At 28.0% G+C, this 24,799-nt stretch overlaps 3 protein-coding genes across 5 annotated transcripts; 1 reads left to right on the top strand and 2 right to left on the bottom strand.

The window, feature by feature from the left end:
• Positions 1 to 313: 313 nt before the first annotated feature.
• On the bottom strand, positions 314 to 6,306 carry LOC126844342 (WD repeat and FYVE domain-containing protein 2). Of its 2 annotated transcripts, XM_050582479.1 has the most exons (8): positions 6,200 to 6,306; positions 5,936 to 6,118; positions 4,053 to 4,194; positions 3,034 to 3,260; positions 2,679 to 2,918; positions 1,994 to 2,099; positions 795 to 1,018; positions 314 to 723 (listed from the first exon to the last, which is right to left on the bottom strand). In XM_050582479.1, exons 2-8 carry the CDS (start codon positions 6,094 to 6,096, stop codon positions 588 to 590), a joined length of 1,236 nt encoding a protein of 411 aa, XP_050438436.1. In that variant the 5' UTR covers positions 6,097 to 6,118; positions 6,200 to 6,306; the 3' UTR covers positions 314 to 587. The 2 variants fall into 2 exon arrangements, with proteins under 2 accessions (XP_050438436.1, XP_050438435.1); XM_050582478.1 differs by having other exon boundaries at positions 316 to 723; positions 5,936 to 6,277.
• A 1,988-nt stretch (positions 6,307 to 8,294) lies between these two features.
• Positions 8,295 to 9,749, bottom strand: LOC126844393 (mitochondrial import inner membrane translocase subunit Tim23-like). Its single transcript, XM_050582555.1, has 4 exons — positions 9,608 to 9,749; positions 9,283 to 9,541; positions 9,036 to 9,205; positions 8,295 to 8,509 (listed from the first exon to the last, which is right to left on the bottom strand). The coding sequence occupies exons 1-4, from the start codon at positions 9,633 to 9,635 to the stop codon at positions 8,394 to 8,396; spliced, it is 573 nt and encodes a 190-aa protein (XP_050438512.1). The 5' UTR covers positions 9,636 to 9,749; the 3' UTR covers positions 8,295 to 8,393.
• A 3,447-nt stretch (positions 9,750 to 13,196) lies between these two features.
• LOC126844392 (phosphatase Herzog) lies at positions 13,197 to 22,061 on the top strand. Of its 2 annotated transcripts, XM_050582554.1 has the most exons (6): positions 13,197 to 13,343; positions 13,505 to 13,840; positions 16,862 to 17,130; positions 17,252 to 17,401; positions 17,604 to 17,789; positions 19,848 to 22,061. In XM_050582554.1, the coding sequence occupies exons 2-6, from the start codon at positions 13,768 to 13,770 to the stop codon at positions 20,034 to 20,036; spliced, it is 867 nt and encodes a 288-aa protein (XP_050438511.1). In that variant the 5' UTR covers positions 13,197 to 13,343; positions 13,505 to 13,767; the 3' UTR covers positions 20,037 to 22,061. The 2 variants fall into 2 exon arrangements, with proteins under 2 accessions (XP_050438511.1, XP_050438510.1); XM_050582553.1 differs by lacking the exon at positions 13,197 to 13,343 and having other exon boundaries at positions 13,358 to 13,840.
• The last annotated feature ends 2,738 nt before the right edge of the window (positions 22,062 to 24,799 follow it).

Genomic DNA, 24,799 nt, shown 5'->3' with positions numbered 1-24,799 from the left:
TGACATTGTGCACACAATAATATTGTTTAAGGGAAAAACAAATTCAAAAGATGCTTTACTAATGATAATTTGCGTGTATTATATTTTATTAATAAGATAATTAAAAACTTATTGGTTTACAAACAAATTAATTTAACATACTTTGTCTTAATATATTAAAGTATGAAGTACAAATAATATAGTGTTATGTATATTGGAAAAAAATGTATTTATTCTTATATAAAGTCTAAATAACACTTACATATGGTATAAACAAATTTAATATCAATAGCTTAACTAGTAAAATACATTTTCGTTTGCACTGGTTTCAAGTTATTTTTCAACAATAATTTGAATTTAAAAAAAAGTAATACACACTTATTAATGATTATAAAATACTTGATTTAATATGTAATATTAATAAATAAATAAGTATAAATTATTAAATATAGTATTATATAGGTAGAATATTTGACAACATAAGACTTAGTTTTTATTTGATGACAGAATAATCACCTTTATCAATACTAAGTATAAAATATAATTTATTCATATACATGACTAAAGTAATTATTATAGGCATTTTTATTAAGATATATTTTTTTTTTTTAAATAAAAGCTGACACATCCCAGATTTTAATAATTCGATCTTGACCAATGGTAACAACACATTTTCGTTGTAAATCTAACGTCATTGTAACTACACTATGTTTAGCGTCATGGAATGTAGCCATTGGTGTATGACTGGAAAAACAATTATAATATACATAATATATACAATTGGATTTAAAGAAACAGCTTTCAATTTATCTTACTCTATATTAGTGCTACAGAATTTACAGACTCGTACAGGAAGCTCGAATCCCATGGACGGAATAGTAGATTGTTCTTGGCTGCATTTATCGCAAAGGGCGCGACCACACGATCTGCAATGATGTTGTCTCGAGCCAAATTGTTTGCGTTCAAATATTCCACTGATATTCCACAAAAATGGTCGACTACAAGATTCACAATTATCCGACTCAGTCCATGGTGGTGTCTATACATTTAAATGAACAATAAGTACAAAAATAAAAGTAAATTTAAATTGTTATGATTCATTTGAGCCTGTTCATGAGATAATAGTAATGCACAATAATTAAAGTTGATAGTATTATCTAGTAATGTGCATGAAACAACATGGTTCTCAAGGAATAGAGTGGAGTAACATTTGTTAATAAAAGTAATTATTAACACATTTTCGGCACACATATTTTGATAACAAATAACCTATATTTAATACATCAAAAAAAATTAACAGAGGTTAGGTCATGTTGATACAATTAATTCACATATACTGTTAGTATGATAATTGATTTTACAAATCAATGATATGATTATGATGATAAATATTTGTGCAAATAGCAAAGAACCGTGTTAAAATTAATACTAAAGGTACCTATAAAAGAGATGTTAATTGCCTCACACAAGCTCTGCTTAGTTACAGGAAAATACATATAAAAATATATGAAGGGCACAGGGGAAGAACAGTAGTATGTAGTCCATTTATGAAATTTTTTTTTTCAAATAGTTTTTTGCAGTATATGCCATTAATTTTATTTATTTATCTCAATAGATTGTTTAAATAAATACATTTTTTATCAAAATAGCATTTAATGTGATTTTTTGTGTTTTTGTGTGAGAGGGAAAATTTTCATTATGTGACTACTACCATTTTTCCCCTGTGCCCTTCATATGAATACTATGCGTTTTGTATTTAAAGATATTGTCCGGCATCTCTGTAATAGATAAACTAATAAGAAAATGTCAAATAAATTATGAAATATACTTCATTTAATAATTTACTTTATGTCAATATAGTTGGACAATTAAAAAGGGTAAAGGAGTTATATTGGGCTTGACATTTTTATTTTCTTATTTAGAATCAAATGAAAGAGAGGTACCATACAAATTAAGACTTCACCTAAATAACAATCTAATATAATTTAAAAAGAAACACATGAATGATATTTACTTCTTTTCTTTGAGCATTTAGATCCCAAAACACCATGACTGAATCTTCACCAGCAGATATTAATAGATTTTTTGGCAAAACGAATGCCAATGATGTAACTCTATTGCTGTATAACAAAAAATAAAGAATTTATCCAAAAATATTTTTTTAAAAAAATGCAATACATAACCATAAAAGCTAGATATTCCAATCAATAGCTTATTTAGTTTTCTTCTGGGGTATGATATGCAAAAAAAAATTCACTCTGGCTCCCTTATTTAATTCTTGCTATTATGGCCAGACAAAAAAAGCTGAACCATATTTATCTCTTTAAGTATAATCCTGGCAAGAGTTTGTTTATCTACATTGTTTGTTGTTTTCAAATCGTAATGTATTTAGTATTCATTTTTAAAAGTTTGCTTGTTAAAATAAAACATGTTTGTAAGGATAAAAAAAAATTACTAAAATGTATGTTGCTATACCTTACTATAAAGATATAATACTTAACTCAATATTATAATTAAATGTTTTTTTAGTTTTGTAACATTTTGTCCAAAAAAATTCTGTTCAATAAATAGATTATTGAAAATATGTTTAAAAAAATAAATAACCCCTCCCCCCGGTGTTATATCTCCCTGATCACCCCTTGTAAATATGCCACTGATTTCAACCAATATGAAAATATGTTTATGTAAAATTTTCATACGTATGGCCATGCAACTCATAGGCAGTGCCTTGGCCTCCTCCAATATCCCATATTATTATTAAACGATCATGTCCGGCTGAAAACAAACGTCTTGATGATGAATCCCAAATAAGCATTTCAACACTAGCAGTATGGCCAGTTAATGTAGTTACTACTTTCAAACCATCAGATTTTATGTTAAGCATGGTAATATTTCCTGAATAATCTCCGACAAAAGCATGAGCAGATTCCGGATCATATCTGATATTAATGAATGTAAGTTTAAATTATTTCTAAGAACTTTTTTTGATTAAACATTTGTTTATCATACTAAATTCAATATGCTTAAGACAAAAATATATATTAAAAAGGATACTCTAACGATGTACACCATGAGGTAGAAACAAAGGGCGGACCGATTGGGTTACCGTTCTTGGCATTGTGATATTGGAAACGTTTATCACGAGCAGTACTCAAAATCCATTCTTCCAATGTCCCATCAATAGCTACTTCTGTCCAAATTATACCAGTTAAACGGCCGTGGTGAGCTAAGATGTCGCCAATGGGCTCCATGCGATTGAAGTCCTCTTCTAGTATGTATTCCTAGTACATAAAGAAATATATATTTAAAAAAAGTAAATTATTTGAAATTATAGGGAAATTTTTTTTTTTTTTTAAATTAGTAACATTATATGAATTTTGTTAAAAATCTAACAAAGTACTTGTTTTTCAAAAGGCTGTGAAAATGTTTATAAGATGTGGAGCAACTGATTCTTCGTTCAAAATAACAAATGCGTCAACATTTGTTATCAAAAAAACAAAGTCAAATTGAATTAAACCTATACATATTATACCTATTTTTATATATTATATAAATGGGTATTATACCTTATTACCCACGATTTTGGATAATAAATTTAAATCAAATGGTCAGTAAAAAGCTAAGTGCATTGATTATAAAATTGAATAAAATGACTTTTTTCAAAGTTTGAAATTTAACCAAGTATAAAAAATGAAAGAATGAAAAATATCATGGGACATTTTCAGTCAACATTTTTGTTCACAATATCAGTTTTTCTCTTCTAAAATGATACATCGAAAATATGCAATATATTTTTATCAAAACAATTAATGGTTATATTCAATGCTGTGTACACATGTTTTAAAGTTTTAGCTTTCACATGAGCCAGGTGGGAAAACTTGAAACATAGACTTGAATAAAAGTTAAGAAATTTTTTAATTAGTCCAAAATACCGACGAGCTACTTAAAAAACAATTGTAGATAGATATTTTCTAGCAATTATATATTTTAAAATAATAATTTCAAATGGTAATCGTCTAATTAACGGCATTACATTTTTGTCAAATAAGATTAAAATATTTATTCAAACTCACTGATATGGTACCATTTTCTTGTCCAATAAATAATTGTCTAGTAGTTGATCTGTAGAATAAATCGACTGCAGGTGACGGTAAATAATTACAAATACTTGGCCAGTACTGTCCTGAATCTCTTTTTAGCCATACCCTTACAGTACTAGAAAAACAATGAAACAACATTAGTGTTGCTACTAACTCAGTAAAAGACTTGGGTTTCACTCTGACATGGATTCTTTGCCCCAACAAGCATATTCAAATAATCTGCTGCAAAGCACTTAAATTATTTGATTTCATTAATCATGTCTCAGCTGAATTCAATTTAGTTGCTCCTCTAAAAGTTCTGTTTTGTTAGTTTCCTTAGTCAGTCCTACCCTCGAATATGGCTATGTACTCTGGGACCCCTCTTCCACCGCTGCTCGAAAATTGATTGAAAGAGTTCAAAGAAAGTTCCTTCGACATGTTGCTTGGAAGCTACATATTCCCCATCCCCCTCATGACTATTCAACGATCCAACAAATCTTATTTCATTTAATGTTCCTTGTCGCCGTACACGTTCATGTTTTCCGTTCTATATTCCATTCTCCTCGTCTAACTACTATCTTAATTCCTCAATTTTCCGTATATTGCGTTTTGCTAATAGTGACCAGTCTTTTTTCTATTTTTTATCAGCCATTCCAGTTTACCATGATGTTTCTTACAATGTACTGTATTTAAATTTTTGTAATGGGTTCGTCCCGTACTATATACATACAAATAAATAAATATTATCACAATTAGATTTGAATGTTTTACACAATATTATAATTTTAACACTTATTTGATTCATTTTTAAGTTTTGGACCACTAAGAAGATGAATGTCTTAAGATTGAAATAATATTTTTTTCTTACTATGCCCATAAAGCTAAAACAATAATTAGTTATTTATTCAAATAGTCCCCAACTTAATAAACCAATGATAAGCAGTGACATAAGTTACAGAAATAATGATATATTGTGTAAAGTTTATAAAAATACCTATAAACTATAAAATAAGATGGCACTCCCAGTCATCAAAAATTGTATTATTATGCACTACCAGTCAAAAAAAACTTGCCTGATGCTCACAAAAATCAATTTTTTGACTTGGCAGGCTTTTTTTTGTGTAAATGAACGATTTTTTTCATAACATAACTACCTGAAGTATCTAGATATAATTAACACATATTTGAGTGATAAGAATATAAAAAAATGCATGTTTAGCAAAGCACTTAGTAAAAATATTGTGGCATTTTTCCAAATGATTTTCAATGATTTTAGATAGAAATATCTAGAATGGCAAATAATGACGAATAACAACTATCACACAATCTGCATTAAATTATCATTTGGATAGGGTTAGGTTTGAAAATTATATATAAGTATGTATCAATGTATCATATAAGGTATGCATAACAAATATAACCCGTTGATCCTCTTGGACAAACATTTTTTTTATTTTCCCTATTATTTTCAATAAATTGTTCAAAACACATTACATTAATGTAGACAAAATTCAAATACTTGTTGCTTTATCAAACATTAAACACTTCACTTTTACGGTCTAAATAAAATATTTTGAGTCTTACAACAATTATACATAGTGTTTACAACAGTGTTACAATTGTACAATTTACACATTATTACACTGCAGTTTTTACCAAAAGGCGCTAAACGCGCAAAACGAGAATTTCTAAAATCCAAAACCTTAAGTGCTTTAAATAGATAAATTTAAAATTATAAAGATTTTAAGTTTTTCAAAATCAATTTAAACTGTTGTTGGATTTGGAGATTCTCAAAATGTTGAAAATCCAGATTTTATGGCGACAACTAAAATGTTTTACCAAACATCTTTTCAAAAACTTAACAGAAAGTTTATTACCGATCACTGGAAACGCTTATGACTCCGTCAGTTTCTGGAATTAAAATGGCTTTGTTCACACTGTCACTACATCCTTCAAGTTTGGCCAGTAGTACTGGTTTTCGATTAGAATTAAACTTATCGTTGTTCGAACTCGGCCCGGGTTTTATTTGTGCAGCCATTTTGACTAAAAAGGTCGGCCACCTTACAAAATATCCAGAATCCCTTATTATTTTCGAATGGCTTACCGCTTTATGGATTATGATACAAACAAATAACACTTACAAATTACAACAATATCGCGCTCAACTCCCGAAGTCTCAACTCTCAAGCTTTAGAAAACCCGGAGGTTTATCAATGTGTTATCGGTCCGGAGTCCCAAACAAATATTATGTTATCTATACGCATGCGTAATCACGAGTTTAGAATTTTGATGACAAACACATATTGGTCATGATAAAATCCAATTATTATTTATTAATTATTTTGTTTCCTAATCCCTATGCATTTTGAAAATAATCTGTTTCTGTTGCACGATGTCCGTTGTCTTGTCGACATGAAGATTGTAGCCTGCATCAAACCCTACAACTCCGGTCCGCTTGTAATACATTTGTTTCCTAAAATACTGTGTCAAAGTTGTTGATATTGTTATTTAAAAAAATAATTATTGATGCAAATGTATTAAAAAGAAGCCAATACAGTGGGGACGGGGAGGTCACAACTCACAGGTCTACATAATAATTAATGTTATAACTGAAAGTGATAAAATCACTCAAATAAACGCTTCGATGCGAATCTTTGGATGGTAAGTTTAAACCAAGCACAGTATAACAATACAGTAAGAAAGTATTATACGCAAGACGTAAGTGAGGGAGGTCCAGTGTTTACAGACAACAAATATCGATGAAAAGCATTTGTGCTTAAAAATTAATTTTTAGCATTAGTGCTGATCGTCTGTCTACAAAAATGTGTTGCCATAGTTATCCAAATATCGTGAATAACTCTCACATGGCCACCTAAAAACTGACTATGGTCAAAGTGTAATTTTCCCTTAAAAAAAAAATTGACAGCATCGAAGTTAAATTGCAAGGTATCGATTACATATTATAGATAAATCGGAGGCTGTGTCAGAATTTAAATAATGTATGTATTTTGCACTTCGATTCGAAAAAATGATCAGATAGTTTGAATTTTTAATATCTCCATTAAACACCCTGTAGTTGTAAACGTTTATAAATAAATAAAGTTGATATACCTCTTACCGAGAACAATAGTCAGTACTATTACAACTGTAACACATTCACGTAAAATATAATTTGAAGTCTGTACAATGGAAAAACGTAAATTAAGTTTTCTCTTAAATGTGACAATCGACCGAAGATAAAATTGAATCGCTTTTTGTATAAGGGCACATGTTTCAACAGGTGAACTTTTGGGAAATGATAAAAAAGTAAAAACTGCATAACTTTCAAAATGTGATAACTTTGTAAATCATTTTTTCGATGTACATTATGACGTGCATGGTACTCGACATTTATACCAAATTTCCATATTGTAAAAATATTTAATTTAAGTTTATACTAGTTGTAAGTTGCAAACAAATTTAACAAAAAATGTAACATATGCCTTTTTAACAAAAAGCGATTCATTAATGTAATTAACTATGTTACTTGTGGAACTTGCCGAGTTTAGAAATTTATAATGTCCTCAGCACTATGTAGACTACAGAATGTAGTTATCCGCAAAAAACAGCTAATAGTATTGTTGATTGTATTTACCGTTGTGGTTATGCGATTAACCCCTTAAAACGCTTGCTCAACTAACAAAGTACCAACATCATAGGGATTTCTATGGCAAAATTGTATTAATATTGTATATTTTTATTTATTAGAAATATTCACAATTATAGTTATTAAGTATCAACTAGAATTTAGACTATTTACAGCAACCGAATACAATAATTAGTGTAAATTATAAATATGCAATTCATTACTTATCTAACTACTAGTTTGAATTGAATGCTTTAGAAATCAAACCTAAAATTTGATTGGTGTTTTTATATTATCCATTCATAGTTTGTGATTTTTCATAAAATTTCTAGAAAATGTGACCCCACATTTACGGACGTCATGTTCTCAAATACATAACTGAAACATTAGTTGACTTTCTTAGATGTGAAGCTGGGAAGATTTCAATTATATAATTCATAATTCCTTATATGTTCTACAATCACCAGAAATGTTTATTTAGTGATTTAAACATAATTGCTTTTATAAATATTTTACCAGTAAATATATTGAATTTTTTAACACAAATAAAACATTTTTCTTTTCTAATTCAAATAAATATTTTAATAGGAAAATAAAAAATACACAGTCACTACAATTTAATCAATATTCTATTTGAAAATTTTTTACAGGAAGTTTTGATTCATTAAGAAGAAGTATTTATGTAAATTATTTGACTTAGGTTAAAATGTTTAGTGATAAATTTCTTTCACTCTTTTGACAATTTTATCACGGGAATTCACTAAACAATAAGTAGTTGCCAAACCAAAACCAATCAGACCACCAATTCCACATCTTTTGATACCACCTAAAACAGACATTTTTTATTGAAATAATGTGTAACAAAAACATATATTATTTAAGTACACAAATTTTCTATTTTGTTTTAATATACTTTTAGTTTTGCTTTATAACAAAGCTCAACGTTATTAATAATAATAATAAATATATATATACATATTAAATATAAATGTATTGAAATAATGCCAATTTCAGTTTTTACTATAGAAGTTAATTTATAATGAGAACTCGAGTCATTTATTAGCTACACAAACGTTGATCACGTTGTATGTCATCTACGTCACTGTTAATTGAAAGGAGACTGATGTTGCCTGTGTGCGATGATGGTGTTAATAATTGTAGATTTTTTATAGTCGGAATGAGGGATAGCTAGATTACTTCCTATTATTAGAACTTTTTGATCATTTTTTTTAAAAATTGCATATTAACGAGGTGGAATATTGTAGATAACATATGATGCGAGTTCCTTAAAATGTATTCTGTTTTGCAATATTTCATTTTTATTTGAAATAAAAGTTTTATATCTTACTAACTTGTGCACTTGTATAAAAATCCTGTACTGGTACCAGATACTATGGTATTGAGCTCATCATCACAGCCTCTAGTTTTTTCCAATATTATACCAAAAATACTGTAATAAATAGATATTGTACCAAATGAATTGGCTAGCCCAGCGCCATTTTTAAAAATACTGTTTAATATCCTGCAAGTTAAATCAATAGGTTAATTAGTTTATTCCTATTAACTATATGACAAAAAATGTATTTAATAATTTCATACTGTGTTCTATTATATGTGCTAGTTTGGTTTTCCATTGATGTCATCTTTATTCCGTTGTATAAACCACGTATACTTCCAAGTGCCGCACCAGCTAAACATGATGAACCAATTTGGTTAAATGCTAGTTCGAATTGTCCTCTTTGTTTTGAACCTCCTTCTAAATATAAATATTCAGGTTGTGTTGACTGAGGTAAAAGTGTTGGATCAAAGTTCAAATATGGAGATGGAATAGAGAAACCGTTCATTTGTCTTTGATTAGCTAAAATAAAAAAAAATTTCAAAAAAATGTAACACCAAAAAAAAAAATACATGTTTTCAAACTTACTGTTGTCACCACTTTCTTCGCTAAACATTTTTCTCAACGAGTATAATATTATGAAGTATAAATTGCTAAATTGTTTAGTTTGGTATGATGGTCATATAATTATTGTAAAATGTAATAGATATTTTTGGTTATGAACATTTACACAATTTAATTTTTTAGAAGATAAGTGATAACACGGCCTAATGATATAAGAATTGAAAACTGAAAGAGAAATTAGGTGTCCAATGGCAGCACTGTAATGAATATTACCTTTAAAGAGGTATAGTTAAAATAAACTAATCGTCGAGTGTTCACAAATGACATGAAGGACACCGACCGACGCACACTGGGGCAAAGGGCCTCCAAAACTGGCAAAAAATAAATTTGAATTTAAACCACGAAAAAATTAGAAATATGTACCTATTATTATATTATTTTTGTTTGTACGATAACACGGTCAAATAGGTCACGCTATTTTAGTAACATGGTTAATTTATTGCTCGCCACCAAAATATGATATTATGGCACTTTTTCCCGCTCCTTTCACTAGGGCAAATATCGACGAGTCACCTCGATAAAAAAAAATGTTTTATATGTTATTAATATTATTCCATTTTGTTTCTATTTTGAGATATTATCTAAATAATACATTTTTAAACTATAAAACCTTCGACGTAACGTATGTAATGATTCATTAGCCAATTTTTTGTTTGAAATGATTTACAATTTATATTTTATAGAAAGATTCTACAAACATTTAAAAGTTTTTAGTTATGTTCCGAAGTTGATCGTGTGCCGAATGTTTGTTTTTCTATTAAGTATGAGTTACAAGAGTAAAAAAAACTTTACACATTTTGCTACTTTCTGCTACTTTGTTAGTTATGTCCACATTTTGTCCAAATTAGCATAATACAATCTTGACTAAGGGGTTTCTTAGCTTACGCATACATCTCGCTATATGTTTCTATTTATATTTACTAAATAATAACCCTAATAAATGGTTTAAATAAAGAATAAAATAATAATTGAAAAATGAAATAAACAAAAATTTTATTAGTTTATAAATAGTTCCGCATTTTATTATATTATATTTTTTGCCAATTTTGGAGGCCTCTTGCCCCACTGTGCGACGTTTAGCAGTGTCTGCCCTATGTGTTTTGTATTTTCATCGTGTATCGGTGTATGAACCATATTTTATACTTTTTTAAATTTAATATATGTGTATCATCTCGCTGACATCTAAAGCATACTCAGTACACCCTGTAGCTCCGCCAATACAAGCTGTAAAGATTTAGTCGAACTCGTTTTTGGACACCCAACTTCTACAATTAAGTATAATAATTATGAGAAATGAGAATGTCAACCCTAATTAGATATATTAAAGAGGATGTGGTATCCCCTAGTTATTAAGGAGTTAGGAATGTCTAATTATTAGTTAAGTAATTAGAACTCTTTTTGGTAGTTGATTTATTTTTCGGACTATCAAAACATCTGTCAGTGATTTTAAATATTTTTTTTCATCTTAACATGGTTACGCAGAATTCGTTTTACTAAGTCCTTGGTTGTTTTAGAGAAAAAACACCTATTATGAAATCGAAAGATAATAACATTTTGGAGACAATGTCATATCCGATTTTGAAAATAACAAAATTATAGCTATTTTAAAAAAGGTTAAAAAACTGATTTTAAAAGTTAAGTATTAAGCTAAATATTAGGTTTACCAAAAAAAGGATATGACGTTGTCTCCAAAATCCTATCATCTTACATTCTTGTTATAGGTATTTTTTCTCCAAAATCGTTATGGAGTGAGTAAAACGCAATCTGCGAATGTTTCTACGTTATTACTTCCCCGACAACCCCCCACGGCCACGCAGACTAAAACGTAACTGGAATGAGAGACCTACTAACATAAAATAAACAACTTAATGACATAACTTAACTTTACATAAAGAGGTGTTACCAAAGGGTGGCTTCCTTTTCAAGACATTTAAGCTTTGTAATATAATTAAGAAAAAAAACGTGTTGTACATAAATACTTAAATACATAAAAACATTTATGTATAGATTGTTATTTGTAAAATAAATAAATAAAAAAACCTTATGACTTGTGTCTCGATACATTAATCCCTTCACCTTTATTCATGTGTCAAACATGAACCGATCATTGTTTAAATTATTATATAAATTAGTAACAAAAATAATAGATCTATGTTGATTTAAGTATACGATGATGCAATTTTATAAAAAAAAAACAGTTTTTATTAAATACCAAATAAACCTAGTAAATTTGTATTAACGTGAAAATCATAAATAACAAATAACTTATAACATTACCGACTAGAGGTGTGGCCAACGGATCATCAAGCCATTCAAATCATCCTACATACTTATTATTATTACTAACACATTTACTTATTATACTTAACATATATTGTATAGATTGTAAATATTATCTTAAATAAATAAAAAATAAAAAAACATAACATGAACAAATATATATATATATAATGTTATTAAGAATTTTTACCATCTATAAATTCCAGATTCGTAACTAGACTATTTTTGAAGAGTAATTTTATCACTTTCGCAGTAATAATAATATCTGCAGACCTTAATGGCCGCCCGAATCTACCATATAGGACTTCTATTTATTTATTTTGCTGTCGAGTACTCGTCTGTTTCTTATAAAACTAAAAACCAATTTATACTTTATACCGTTTACGAACAGACCAAGACGATATTTTTTTTTTATAGTCGCGTCGTTTGGTTGTACAAAAATCCGTAATTGTCTGTAGGATATCTATTTTATGCTTGAATGGTTGATAGTATTGAGATTTAAACTAGTTCTTCTTTTTTTTTTTGCAGACACTCAACGGTAGGTTAATGCACATACGGCTAAGCGTCGAATAACAATGAAAACAATTTAAACGGTTTAAATATGCGCGGGAAATCGGGCAGTGGTCTCCGTCCGTTATCTGCCATCAGCCATGGCGTTATAGATGAGCAGGGCAAAGATGAGGTGATTCGCTTATAAAATTATGTTGCCTGGTTACTATGTAATCGTCTTAAATAATCAACGATTAACGATAATCAGGGAGTCAATCTATTAGAGACCCGTCAATGAGGCCTTAAGTGTATATTTCATCGCGTGAACGAGGCCTAAAAGTATAATATGATTTTATCATCAGTTAAAGTTGGGAATTTTTCCACAGTACGCTACCTAACTTCTCTCAAAAAGATGCGTTTATTGTATTTATGATTAAAAAGCGGAACGAAAAAACGTAAATTGTTTACATTATTATTATAATAAAATCAATGTATAATTAATGGTAATAATATATAGTATTTAATCGTATATTGTTTTGACGGAACCACCAGAATTGCGTTTCTAGTTTTACCACAGAATAATAATTCTATTAATTTGATTCATTCAACATCTATTCTGCGGTTTTACTCCGCTACGTAGCGCTGCTGTTTGATAATATTCTGGAACGTGACATTATAGATAACCGCACGGCCATCCCCCTCTCTGTCCAAAATTGCCAGTCCACAAAACACAGGATAGGTACATCTTACTGAATATATTAATTCTCTAAGGACTTGAGAGTTGGGTACGCTTATTTTTTTTTCTATGGCTCGAGGCCTCGCCATCTGTGCCTTCGTAAACCGGGTGGTACTGTGGTAGTAGACAGTAGCGCTCCTACGTTGCTCTCTTCAAACGCCAACAAGCGATAAACAAATAATAATAATAAAATAGGTATATACAAATACGATGATATAGGCTTGATGATAATATCACTTTATTTTTAATCGTAAATCATGATTCGTATGTCGTATACGATAATATTACTCAAAACTATTATAATTTTATACATGTTCATTCTTACTTCGATTTAATTGTTTTTTTCTGTGTGTTAGTGTGCAAGTTTACTCGGCGGTCTAAATATTTGCACGTTATTCGCTTGTCGTCGTTGCGATCACACATAATATCTACGTTCACCGCACACACATACACGTAACTGAAGAGGACTGAAGGACAGTCTTTTGCTGAGCAGTTTTGGCGTTTCTTGGTCGTTGCTGTGTAATTCTTAATATCTTATATATGGTGTTGAACTCGTACATAAGAAATTGCTTTACGAATGGTCACGGGGCACTAAAGAAGGTAAACAACAAATGTTTAAATGGAAGCATCTTCAATTATCACCCAGGTGTCGCGTGAGGAAGAACACTTAAAGAGTTATACTCCAGATAAAGGTAAATATCATGCAGCGTGTTTGGTGATGTCACCCGACAGCTTTTTGTGAGTGGTAAATTGAATAGCGTTTGTCTAAAGAGCTTTTGTCAGCTAATGGCATCATTCCAAAATCAATAAATAGCATTTATAAAAATATAAACTTAGAAATACTAAATTGATATTTCAAAATAAGTTTTATGCTAATTTTTTTAATTGTGCCGATTGTATTTATGTCATGGTTGATAAAGGAACAATCTAAAAAATGAGGCCATTCAACTTTTCTTGTTGTTATTTTTAAAATGGTTATTATTTTTGTTTATCATTATTATAATATTACTTATCAAGTTAATTGGATTGTAGTGTACCAAATAATTTAACTATAGGTAATATAATTATCAACTACTTTTTTCAGAATGTATTATCTGTAAGACATTTACCTATCCAATGTAGTTTGTATGTAAGAATTCACCATATTTTTTATCATAAAATGTTTAAATGTGGTTAAAAAGTTAGGCGTATGCTTGGGTTGCAATAAAAGTTAACAAAGCACATTGAGGTTGGAGGTCACAGGTCTGTAGATAATAATATCATAACTGAAAGTTATAAATCACACTCATAAAAATGTGTCTATTCAAATTTGTGGTTTTTAAAAACACGATATTAGTAATAATTGTGTTATTAAGTATTTTTGGGTTTCTTTTTAAAAAAAAAATTACTACATATGGTTTCTGAAGAGTTAGGTTTTCGCGGTTTTAGTATGAGGAACAATGAATTTTATAAAAAGTCGATTAATATAAAAACACTTATTCGCTGTCCATTTATCAAAATTATCCATTCATTTCATACTTATATAATTGTTAAAAGGTATTTTTTCAATTCACTTTCCTGTAAAATTTGACTTTTGCAGTTAGGTCACTGATTTTTGAAAGTTGTGATATTAAAAAAAAAAAAAAATGTTCATTTTAAGCACACAGACTAATTTTCAGTTTAAGTCCAAAAACCAAGTTCGACAAAGTGAAATAAAGAAAAAGATCAAATATCTTTATAGTACTTTTTGAACATACCAATATAATTTTAGTTTTTTTTGCACAAACAATAGAAAAAATAGTATTAAGAGTCTATTTTTAAATTTGTATACATCCTTATATGTTTATGTATGTAACTAAAAACATGTATGAACTATTTCTCTTAATTAGTGTTATTGACCTTAATTTTCAAAAATGATGAATAGTAGGTTAAACTGATCTGTTTTATTCCAACCATGAAATAAGTTTGAGTATTATATTATAACAGCAAGTTTTGTCTATTAACTGCTAGAAATTGATATTAAATAAAATTATTTATTATTAACAACCACTGTTGATTTAATACGTTCATGTACTATATGCATAATGTATTATCATTGCATTTTATATTATTTCTGTCTAATCTTCCTCTTGAGGCGTATAAATTAGTAAATAAATGTTAATGTTCAATTTACTCAGGAATGGACAACCCATTTCGCTTTAATACACACATTACGTCGAATGCGCACGATTATCTAAGCATCATGCAAACAGACAAAACTGTAACAGTAAAGGTGTTGTTATTTTCGTACATAATATTATCATTTCATGTGTTGTCGTAATGTTATTGTATCATTTTGTATTCCTTTTTTTTTGTTTGGGTTTTCCTGTGATAATGTTTTGGTTACCTTGTTTTTAGGTTTGATGCTAGAGATTCTAGTGGTTTTACAATGATGTGGACTTTCTTTTTGTCTGTATACACTGTGACTTTTTTAATACTGGACCAATTCCTCCGAGTAACAACTCTATAGATCACAAATTTCATCTATTTGGTTCTTTGGGGGGGGGGGGGGGCGAGGGTAAAAGTTGAAAAAAGTTTACTTCACAGTTAAAATTTGAAAAACAAAAAAAAAAACATACAAGTATAAAAATCTTAAACTTTTTCTGGCTATAATTTCGAGGAAAAGAGTCTGATCAAGTTGAAATTTTTAAGGAATATTTATTTGGTAAGCGTTTATTTAAGAGTGATTTTATCACTTTGATTAATAATAATTCCTAGAGACTTGTGACCTCTCCGGGACAGACATCCCCTCTATGCTTTGATTACATTATGTCTTGACCCTACTGTACTAGTCCTCTAATCACTTTCAAATAAACACTTTTATGCTAATTTGTAAACACTGCACTTCACATTAATTCTTTCTTATGTTGGTTTATACTATGGTTTAAAAATACTAACTACTGATTCGCATCGAAGCATTTATTTGAAAGTGATTTTATCACTTTCAATTTAATAATTCGTCTAAACCTGTGACCTCCTCGTCCCCACTATGCCCCAACACCACTGTACTGGCTCTTTTAACATTTAATATAGCAATTTTATTAAGAATACTTTGCTAAAATATTTGACTGGTCAACAACCGCTTTTGGATCATTAATTTTAAAGTTATTTAAGTTTAAAGTTTAGGATGGGAGGTGGAATACGGTAGATAATGCGCCCTGATAAAAATAACTATGCGCATTACTCTACCATACTCCACAATCCATCCCAAACTTTAAACTTAAATAAGTTAAAAAATAATTATCCAAAACTGGTAGTCGACCAGTCAACATTTTCAGCAAGATTCTAAATAAAAGGGCTATCATAAAAAAATAAATTACAAAAGTAAAACAGTTAAGTGCAATAAAAAAAAATGGATTTTATAGCGCAAATAAATATAAATTAATTTTAAAAAAAATCTTAAAAATTTTTTCTGGAACAAAAGTTATTTCATTTGTTGAATATTTGTAGGATACTCTGTAATTATATATACAATACTTGTATATTGTTTTTTGATGTGTACTGTATTTATTTTTTACGGTCAGCCTAGCCTAGCCTATACAACTAACTTATCAGACACATTACACTACCAAAAAAGTATCCTCAATAGTATCTTAATAAAATAAATATACAAAACTATTTTAGCTGTAAATTAAGTTTTGGCAATAACAGTCAAAATGATAAATTATTATTAAGTACTTAATTTTTCATTGTAGGTAGCCATGTTCGAATGAAAAATGAAAGAGGATTATGGCGAACACTACTGTGTTGTTTTGGGAAATCGAGGACAAGACCAAAATCTACTTTTGGACCAAGCGGTAGTATTCGTGGAGTCAACTCCAAATCTAGCCGTAGTTTTACACCTCCACTAAGCCCGGACCCTTCACAAACATCATATCTTCTTCCCGCTATCAAACATCAAGATATGCATAAAAAGTGTATGGTGATTGATTTAGATGAAACACTTGTTCATAGTTCATTTAAGGTACATTTAAGGTTTCTCTTTTTTCAATTAACAACAGTATATAGTTATTCTGTTTTATAGTACCTATGGAATTAATTAATTCAACATGTTATATATTTATACATATTTTTTACAAATATAGGCAATCAACAATGCAGACTTTATAGTGCCTGTAGAAATAGATGGTACCATTCATCAAGTATATGTTTTGAAAAGGCCACATGTAGATGAATTTCTTCAGCGTATGGGCGAACTTTATGAATGTGTATTATTTACTGCAAGTCTTGCCAAGGTGTGTAACTTTTTTATTTTCTATTGTTTTTAAAAAATGTATTACCATTGATCATGTATAATAATTTCAATCTTATTTTTGTTGAATTTGATTACATTTGTTAATATTTTTAGTAAGTTAAATTTTAATTTGTTATCTACAAAAAAAAAAAATACTTACATATATATGTATATATATATTTATCTATTGTTTTTTTTTTTAGTATGCTGATCCAGTAGCTGATTTGTTAGATCAGTGGGGTGTCTTCCGAGCTCGCCTATTCCGTGAATCATGTGTTTTTTATAGAGGAAACTATGTAAAAGACTTAAACAAATTAGGCCGTGCACTACATAAAGTCGTAATCATTGATAATTCACCAGCTTCTTATATTTTTCATCCTGATAACGCTGTATGTATATAACATTTTATAATATCTAGAGAAAACTTTAGCAACACTTGTGGCTATATATTATAATTTATAAGTAATTAACTATTTAAATTAACCCTTAATCACAAAAATGGTTTCTTATAGCATATACGTATTTCGGTAGCATTGTTACCATCTTCAGAGCATACAATAGACTGAGACTGATTACGGGCAAACACCTCCTTACATACCTATACAGTGTCGTCATACAGGAAATGATCATTATAAAAATGTGTTTAAACTTAACCCCGATATTTTGTTTTGTCTGACCAAAGATAATATAGGGGAATACTAAAAATTGGGAATTTATAAAATACAATGTGAAAAATGTGATAAATTCTTTGTAGGTCCATAGGTGGAGATTGGTGAGTGCTTGGGGGTCTTATCCCCCCCGAAATTATTGAAAGCCACCCCAAATTATTTGATCACTCACTAAAGTAATGATGAGGGGGTGTGAAGCCTTTGCTTATCAAATCTCCGCCTATGTGTAGGTCTGACGAAATATAGGTGATCATTTTACCATGAACCACTCAATATCTCATTGAGTTTAATAAGGAATACAAGTTTTTTTTCATAATGTTTTTATACAATGTGGTCTCAATTTTTACATTATTTTTGTTTTTACCTCCCTCCTCACTTAGCTTTTTTAATGGCAGCTTTTGGATCTTAAAAAGAAAAACATTTCATTGACTTTTTAAATTGAGAATAAAGTTGCCAACCGCACTTCCCCTCCCATCATACTTTTAAACTCTTATAACATTAAAAATAGTTGTTCAAAACTGGTTATCAATCAGTCAATATTTTTAGTACATTATTTTCAATTTAAAAAGTTAATGAAGTGTATGAGTTAGTTACCATTTATATTTTAAAAGTTGCTATAAAATAACTAAGTTGGAAGGGGGGTAAAAACAAAAATTGAAAGCACATTGTATAAGAACAAAATGAAAGAAACATTTTAAATTTCTCATTAAACCCAATGAGATATTGAGTGGTTCACGATAAAATAATCACCCTGTATTGGGGTTAGATTTAAAGAACATGCAAGGCTCATAAATAACCTAGAAGTACACAAATCTCTTGTTGCGGAACATTTATTGGATACTATTCATAGCATAAACTTAGTAAAACATTTTAATAATTCTAAAGAATTTAATATTAGAGAGGCAATCAAAATGTTGAAAAATTGGAACAATTTGTTAAACTAGGAATCGAGTCCATTACAACGCATTTTATTAAAATTCGTAAAAATACATGATTACAGTGATAATTTCCGGTATGACGATAGTGTATATGTATATACGGAGGTGTTTGCTCGTAATCAGTATGACTGATGATGGTAATATTGCTACTGAAATATGTATACGCTGTCGAGAATTATTTGTGTGGTTTATTTAAATATTTAATTATTTTTTATAATACATATTATAAGAAAACGGTATAAAACTTAATGAGCCTGACACCGGTAAAAACTTTTTTTTTTTGTTTAATCTTTATTTAATTCTGTGCTCATTGATATGCCATAATAAATACTAAAGATTGCGGGAAAATTGTATATAATTTTTTTAATTTGCTGATTTAGAAGCCTGTATTAGCTATACTATTCAGTAAAATCTATCTCCTGTAATATCAAGATTTTTCCCATGCTAGGTACATTTATTTGAAATCTAAGAAAGATCGAATCCTATGGAAGGCCCCTTGTTTTGAAGAAACCTGTTATTTAAATTTAATATGGATAAAGAGAGAGATTTTTTTGACAAAAAAATGTATAAGCTTTTCTTGCATTAAGAACCAAAAAAATGAGTTTTTTTTTTTTATCGACGAGCCAACAGTAATTAAATGTTTTAGACACAAAAAGATTGTATTCAGTCTAGTATTTTCCAGAAAATGTTCCTCAAATACCCTCGATACTGCTTTTAACAGCCTCAGTGCTAGCCTCTTAATGCACTTAAAAAAAATTAAAATGTGTTATTAGAGCAATTTGAACAAATTTGCAAAGACATATAGTAGATATAAAGTATAATTTAGTTATTTCGTTGACAGGTTCCTGTTAATTCATGGTTTGATGATATGACTGATAAAGAACTGTTGCACTTGATTCCATTTTTTGAAAAGCTTAGTAAAATGGAAAACGTTTACCCAGTTATTTGCAACATTAATCATATGGCGAACGCTGCTGCCGCTGCAATTGCTGCCCAATCACAACACATTAACAGTGATAACAATTTATAGCAGTGATTTTTCACAATACAATGTATTTGTGCCAATAATGGTTATTTGATAGCCAATCGTGTGAAAAAAACAAAGTAAAATAATAATTATTATTAATATTATATTAATTATCATAATACAATAAATTACATTTAACGTGTACAAAATTAAAATGTTACAATGTACCTAATTGAGGTACAATGGAACAGTTACTATAATAATTCTTGTTACACTTCTTTAAATGTTGTTTTCATTTTTGGTTTTTTATAAACACGAGACTAGAAAAAATATCATTATTTTGAGGTGTTTTTACTAAAGATAATTATTATTAACTAAATTTGTTTGTAAGTCAAAAGGATAATAATGTTTTAAGATCGGTACATATGTATGATAATAATTGTATTCTATGTAAAAAAGTGTCAAAATACGTATTTTGTTGGGGTTATTGTTGTCTTGTATGCAGAAACATCTCGATGTATTACAAACTTTAAAAACTATTGATTCAGACCTACAATTTAACTACATGTATTTAACTGTTACAAAAATTTATATATGTATACAAATTTTATGTTTAAACGGATAATATAGTTGGGAGCGTAACATAAAATAATTTACTATATCAGTCACCTCTATATTGCGACTAATAGTAAAAAAAAAATAATTTTCTTTATTCACTTATTAATAGACATGCTTTCTAAAAAAAAATTTCAAACTTGACATACATTTGCAAAGAGTACAAACTATTTATGATGTATTAACAAATAATGAATATTTTATTCAAATCACATCCAATATTTTACAATTATTTTCATTTTGATTTTATATTTTTCTAATATTATGTCTATTGTTTTTATTAAGACGAGGATATTTCTGTTCTTTTATGGTGTTATATTTAATGTTGTCTTCATAATTCTCTCATTTACAATGATAACTTTTTCAAATAATTATGTTATGTAGTTTGAATTGTACAGTATTTATCAATTTTACAGTATTTTCTCCCAAAAATTCCATTTTATATTTCTCCAATGAACCACTCATATCAAATGCTTGAAATGCATTCATATTTGCAAACATTCTATTTTCAACTATAAAGTTGTCTTATGTTTTCTTTAGACTATGCTTGTTGTTTTTTTTTTTATTTGCAATATGTGATATTAAATTTATTAAACTCAACAAATAAAATTGTTGATACATATTAATTAATATCAATAAAACATTTAAAATTTGTTCATTAACAATATAGGATTTTCGCATTAGCCATATGTATATATTAGTTTAATGTTCATATCAATATTCAAGAAATGTAGAAGATTACTCGCTTCATTTCAACAATAATCCTGCTGTATAAAATAATAGGAACACCAATTTAAGATCATAAGATTAAATACCCTTTCACTTTATAAAATATTTGGCCAACACACATTAAGCAATTAAGTTTTTAAAATTGTTATTATTATTATATATCAATTAATTTGTATATTTTTATTTTGTTTTCTTTTAAAAGTTATTATTTTTATTGATTATATGGATATAAACAAAACTAGGTTTAACATTAGAGATTAGATGATTTCTTTATTACGATAACAATTAAAAATATATTTTTCGTTAATTTAGTTGTTACAACTAGGTTACAGAATACGTTTTTTATCTATTTTTTTTGTTTTACAACTTAAAACACGCGGCCTTATTCTTGCTAATTTAATTAACTTGGTTAATTAAATTTTTTGCATCATGTCCCCTGTCGTTTGAATCTCTAGTTTATTATTAGTATTAATTTTTTTTTTTGGTAATATGTATTTTTCTCTAATGTGTAAAACCAGTCTGAATACACCAGAAAAAAAAAGTTGCCAATATTTTTGAAATGTATTTGTTAATCTATTGTTAAGCATTATAAATTTGCCTGGTTAAGTTAATTAATTTTTTTAACGCAATTTCATAAGAAGTGATATTTAAGAAAAAATTTGTACAAGACTTTGCTCATTAAAATAACATTATCATTAATTTGTACTGTCTGTTCCAATTTTATTTTATATCTTACAACCTCATTTCGACTTCAACAACAATATAAAAATTTACTTTAGCTTTGATGTAAACCTGAAAAGGTATTGGATTTTATTTTTAAAAAACTAAACTTTAAAGCTATTTATATTATAGTTATTACTTATTATAATATTATAGTTCTGAGCTATAATATATTTAATTAAGCGTACAAAGGGTTAAGTTTTTTTTTATAATTACTATATTATAAAAGGGTCTATTTTAAGGATTTTTACTTAGTTGACTTTAAGACAGTCCGCTTGTTTTTAATTTAAAATAAATATTTATGTAATTTTAAGTCGATAGTTTTTCCAACTAGTTACATCACTTTGGTGTAACATAAATTATATTGATATTGTATTTCAGTTAGTTTGACAAGTATGACATTGATGTATAAATATACTATTTCATTATCCATAAAACAAAAATTAAACTTTTTAGTACCACATAACAAACTTTTTTGTAGAGCCTCCTTTAAATTGCATTATTGAGGGTTACATTATTGGCCAATAAAGTGACGGTATTCGATGGTTAAGGACACACAGCTAATTACTATTATCTAATGATTGTAATCTTTATGAAGTATATATATATATATATATATATATATATATATATATATATATATATAATATATACATTTTCCAAAAAAAGTACCTACATTTTTTTTTTTTTTTTCATCATAAACAAACAAATCAAACAACAATTCAACGTCGATAAAAGAACTTTTAAAAAATTTACTACATAAAAATGGTCCTATATTATATTATTATAATACAACGTAAGAGTTTAAGGGTATAAATCAAATAATTTAAAAATATAATAAAAATTAAAAATACAGAATCAATTATTCTAAAAACTATTTCTTTAATAATTAAAATTGTGTCGTTGTCAGCTTATCATTAGCAGAAAGGAGTTATTATACAGAAATTATTAGCTTAACGTAGTAAACATAAAATGTTATCCCATACATCTTTAAACCTTATTTTATTTAAAGCTGAAGTATTTTAATTATATTTAGAAAGTTGGATTTTTAATGTACGACAACAGATATATTGCAATAATCAATGATGAAACAAACATTTAATAAAGACCGACGTCCATTTTCACGATTTTATAAATGTGCTAAATGCTTGAGAATGTTTAATATTACGTTTTAATGTTTTATGTTCTGGTAACTATTGTCATATTGATTGAAATGCATATATCCATTATTTAAAAAATTCTACAGTATGAATTAAGCTATGAACATTAAAAAAACACTTACACTGCCCCATACTTATAGAATTTCAAATTTAGTTACGAAATAGACCAATAGTTCTTGAATTATTCGAAATTTGACTCGTTAGGTTTAACCTGAGTTTAAAATTCTAACAGTTACGTGTAATGCCATAAAATTAATATGCAAGTCTGTATAATATAAAAAGGCAGAATTATGTTGTATTAAATCTTAAACTAGAAGTTCCCTTATTTATTCAATATGTTTTTTAAGCACTTAATATTTAAAAAGAAAATGAATAGAATTGTTTATCGACCATTAGACTAGCCTATAGTCTTGTTAAACTATCAAAAACATTTTTTAAACACTATGAAGACGAGATAGATAATTGTCCTAATTATTAAAAAAATAAGAAGGAAACAAATGTAAATAATAATAGTAGTTATTTTTCTGCTAAGCTCTTAAATTGAAATAATTTTAGTCAAAATCCCCAGTGTATGTATAGTATTCGCTTTAGTCATCGCCGAGTTTTTGGAGATTATTATAATTTGTCTAGTCATAACAATTCCTGTATACCAGCGACCAACGCATCATCCTTTGTTTATGCTTTGCCCACTCAGCGATAATTTATACAGAGTGTAGGTACCAGAAGTTTAACTATAATTATCAACTATAATAGCTAAATAGTTCGGCCAACTAAATATTAAAGCAATTTTATTAATTTATTGTGTCCCTATAATACTAATAATTATAGTTGATCCTAGTATATAGGTATTTTTTTTTTTTTATGGAAACCAATATACAATGTCAACTATTTGCCTAGAGTATAACTTATAAGTACAGAGAGTGAATTTTTACGTTTTAAAATGTTCAATATATAACGCTAAATTGCCTAAAATATTCCGGTTAGGTTAGGAATATGTTCTAACAAGCAAAATAATATTTCTTTAACCTAATTTTCTGAACAATACTTTATACTTGATTTATACTTAATTTAATACTTGAAATTATTTAATAAATAATTTTATACATCCTAACCAAATATCTTTAGATGTTTTAAAACATTTTTTATTAAATACATGTTTTAATAAATAGCTGTTTTATTCCTAACAAATTATAAAAAATTGTTTATACATAAAATTACCTTATTAAAAACAGATACTTTAAATACAATTATAATAAATAATAAAATTTATTTTATATTATAACCACCCCTTTCCTTTCAAAAGATCTGTAAATTCTTAATTTTTGAAGATAAATAGTTGGGATTAGAATAATCTTGTCGCTTTTTAAATTATCTCCAAATTATATCTTATGACTTTTTTTTCAGATAACTAAAGAAGTTATAGGTCTTTAATGAAAGAGTGGTGATTACGTGTTATTTGAATGAAAAACAGTAATTGTTGATGAGACTTGTGCAAAAAAATCACAACAAAATTTCGTTCGAGGGACTACTTAAGTTCATCTATTTTGTGATTTCATCAAAAAAAACAACGGCGGGTGATGAGAGGCCAAAAAAACTTTTTAT

This window comes from Adelges cooleyi, unplaced genomic scaffold, assembly GCF_023614345.1.
Source record: "Adelges cooleyi isolate 19-005CV unplaced genomic scaffold, UGA_ACOO_1.1 ACOO_flye_CR_arks_rails_tigmint_CR_PRNA_651, whole genome shotgun sequence".
Taxonomy (NCBI): domain Eukaryota; kingdom Metazoa; phylum Arthropoda; class Insecta; order Hemiptera; family Adelgidae; genus Adelges; species Adelges cooleyi.
Note: the sequence above shows the minus strand (reverse complement) of the source record. Positions and strands in the feature narration are given on the sequence as shown.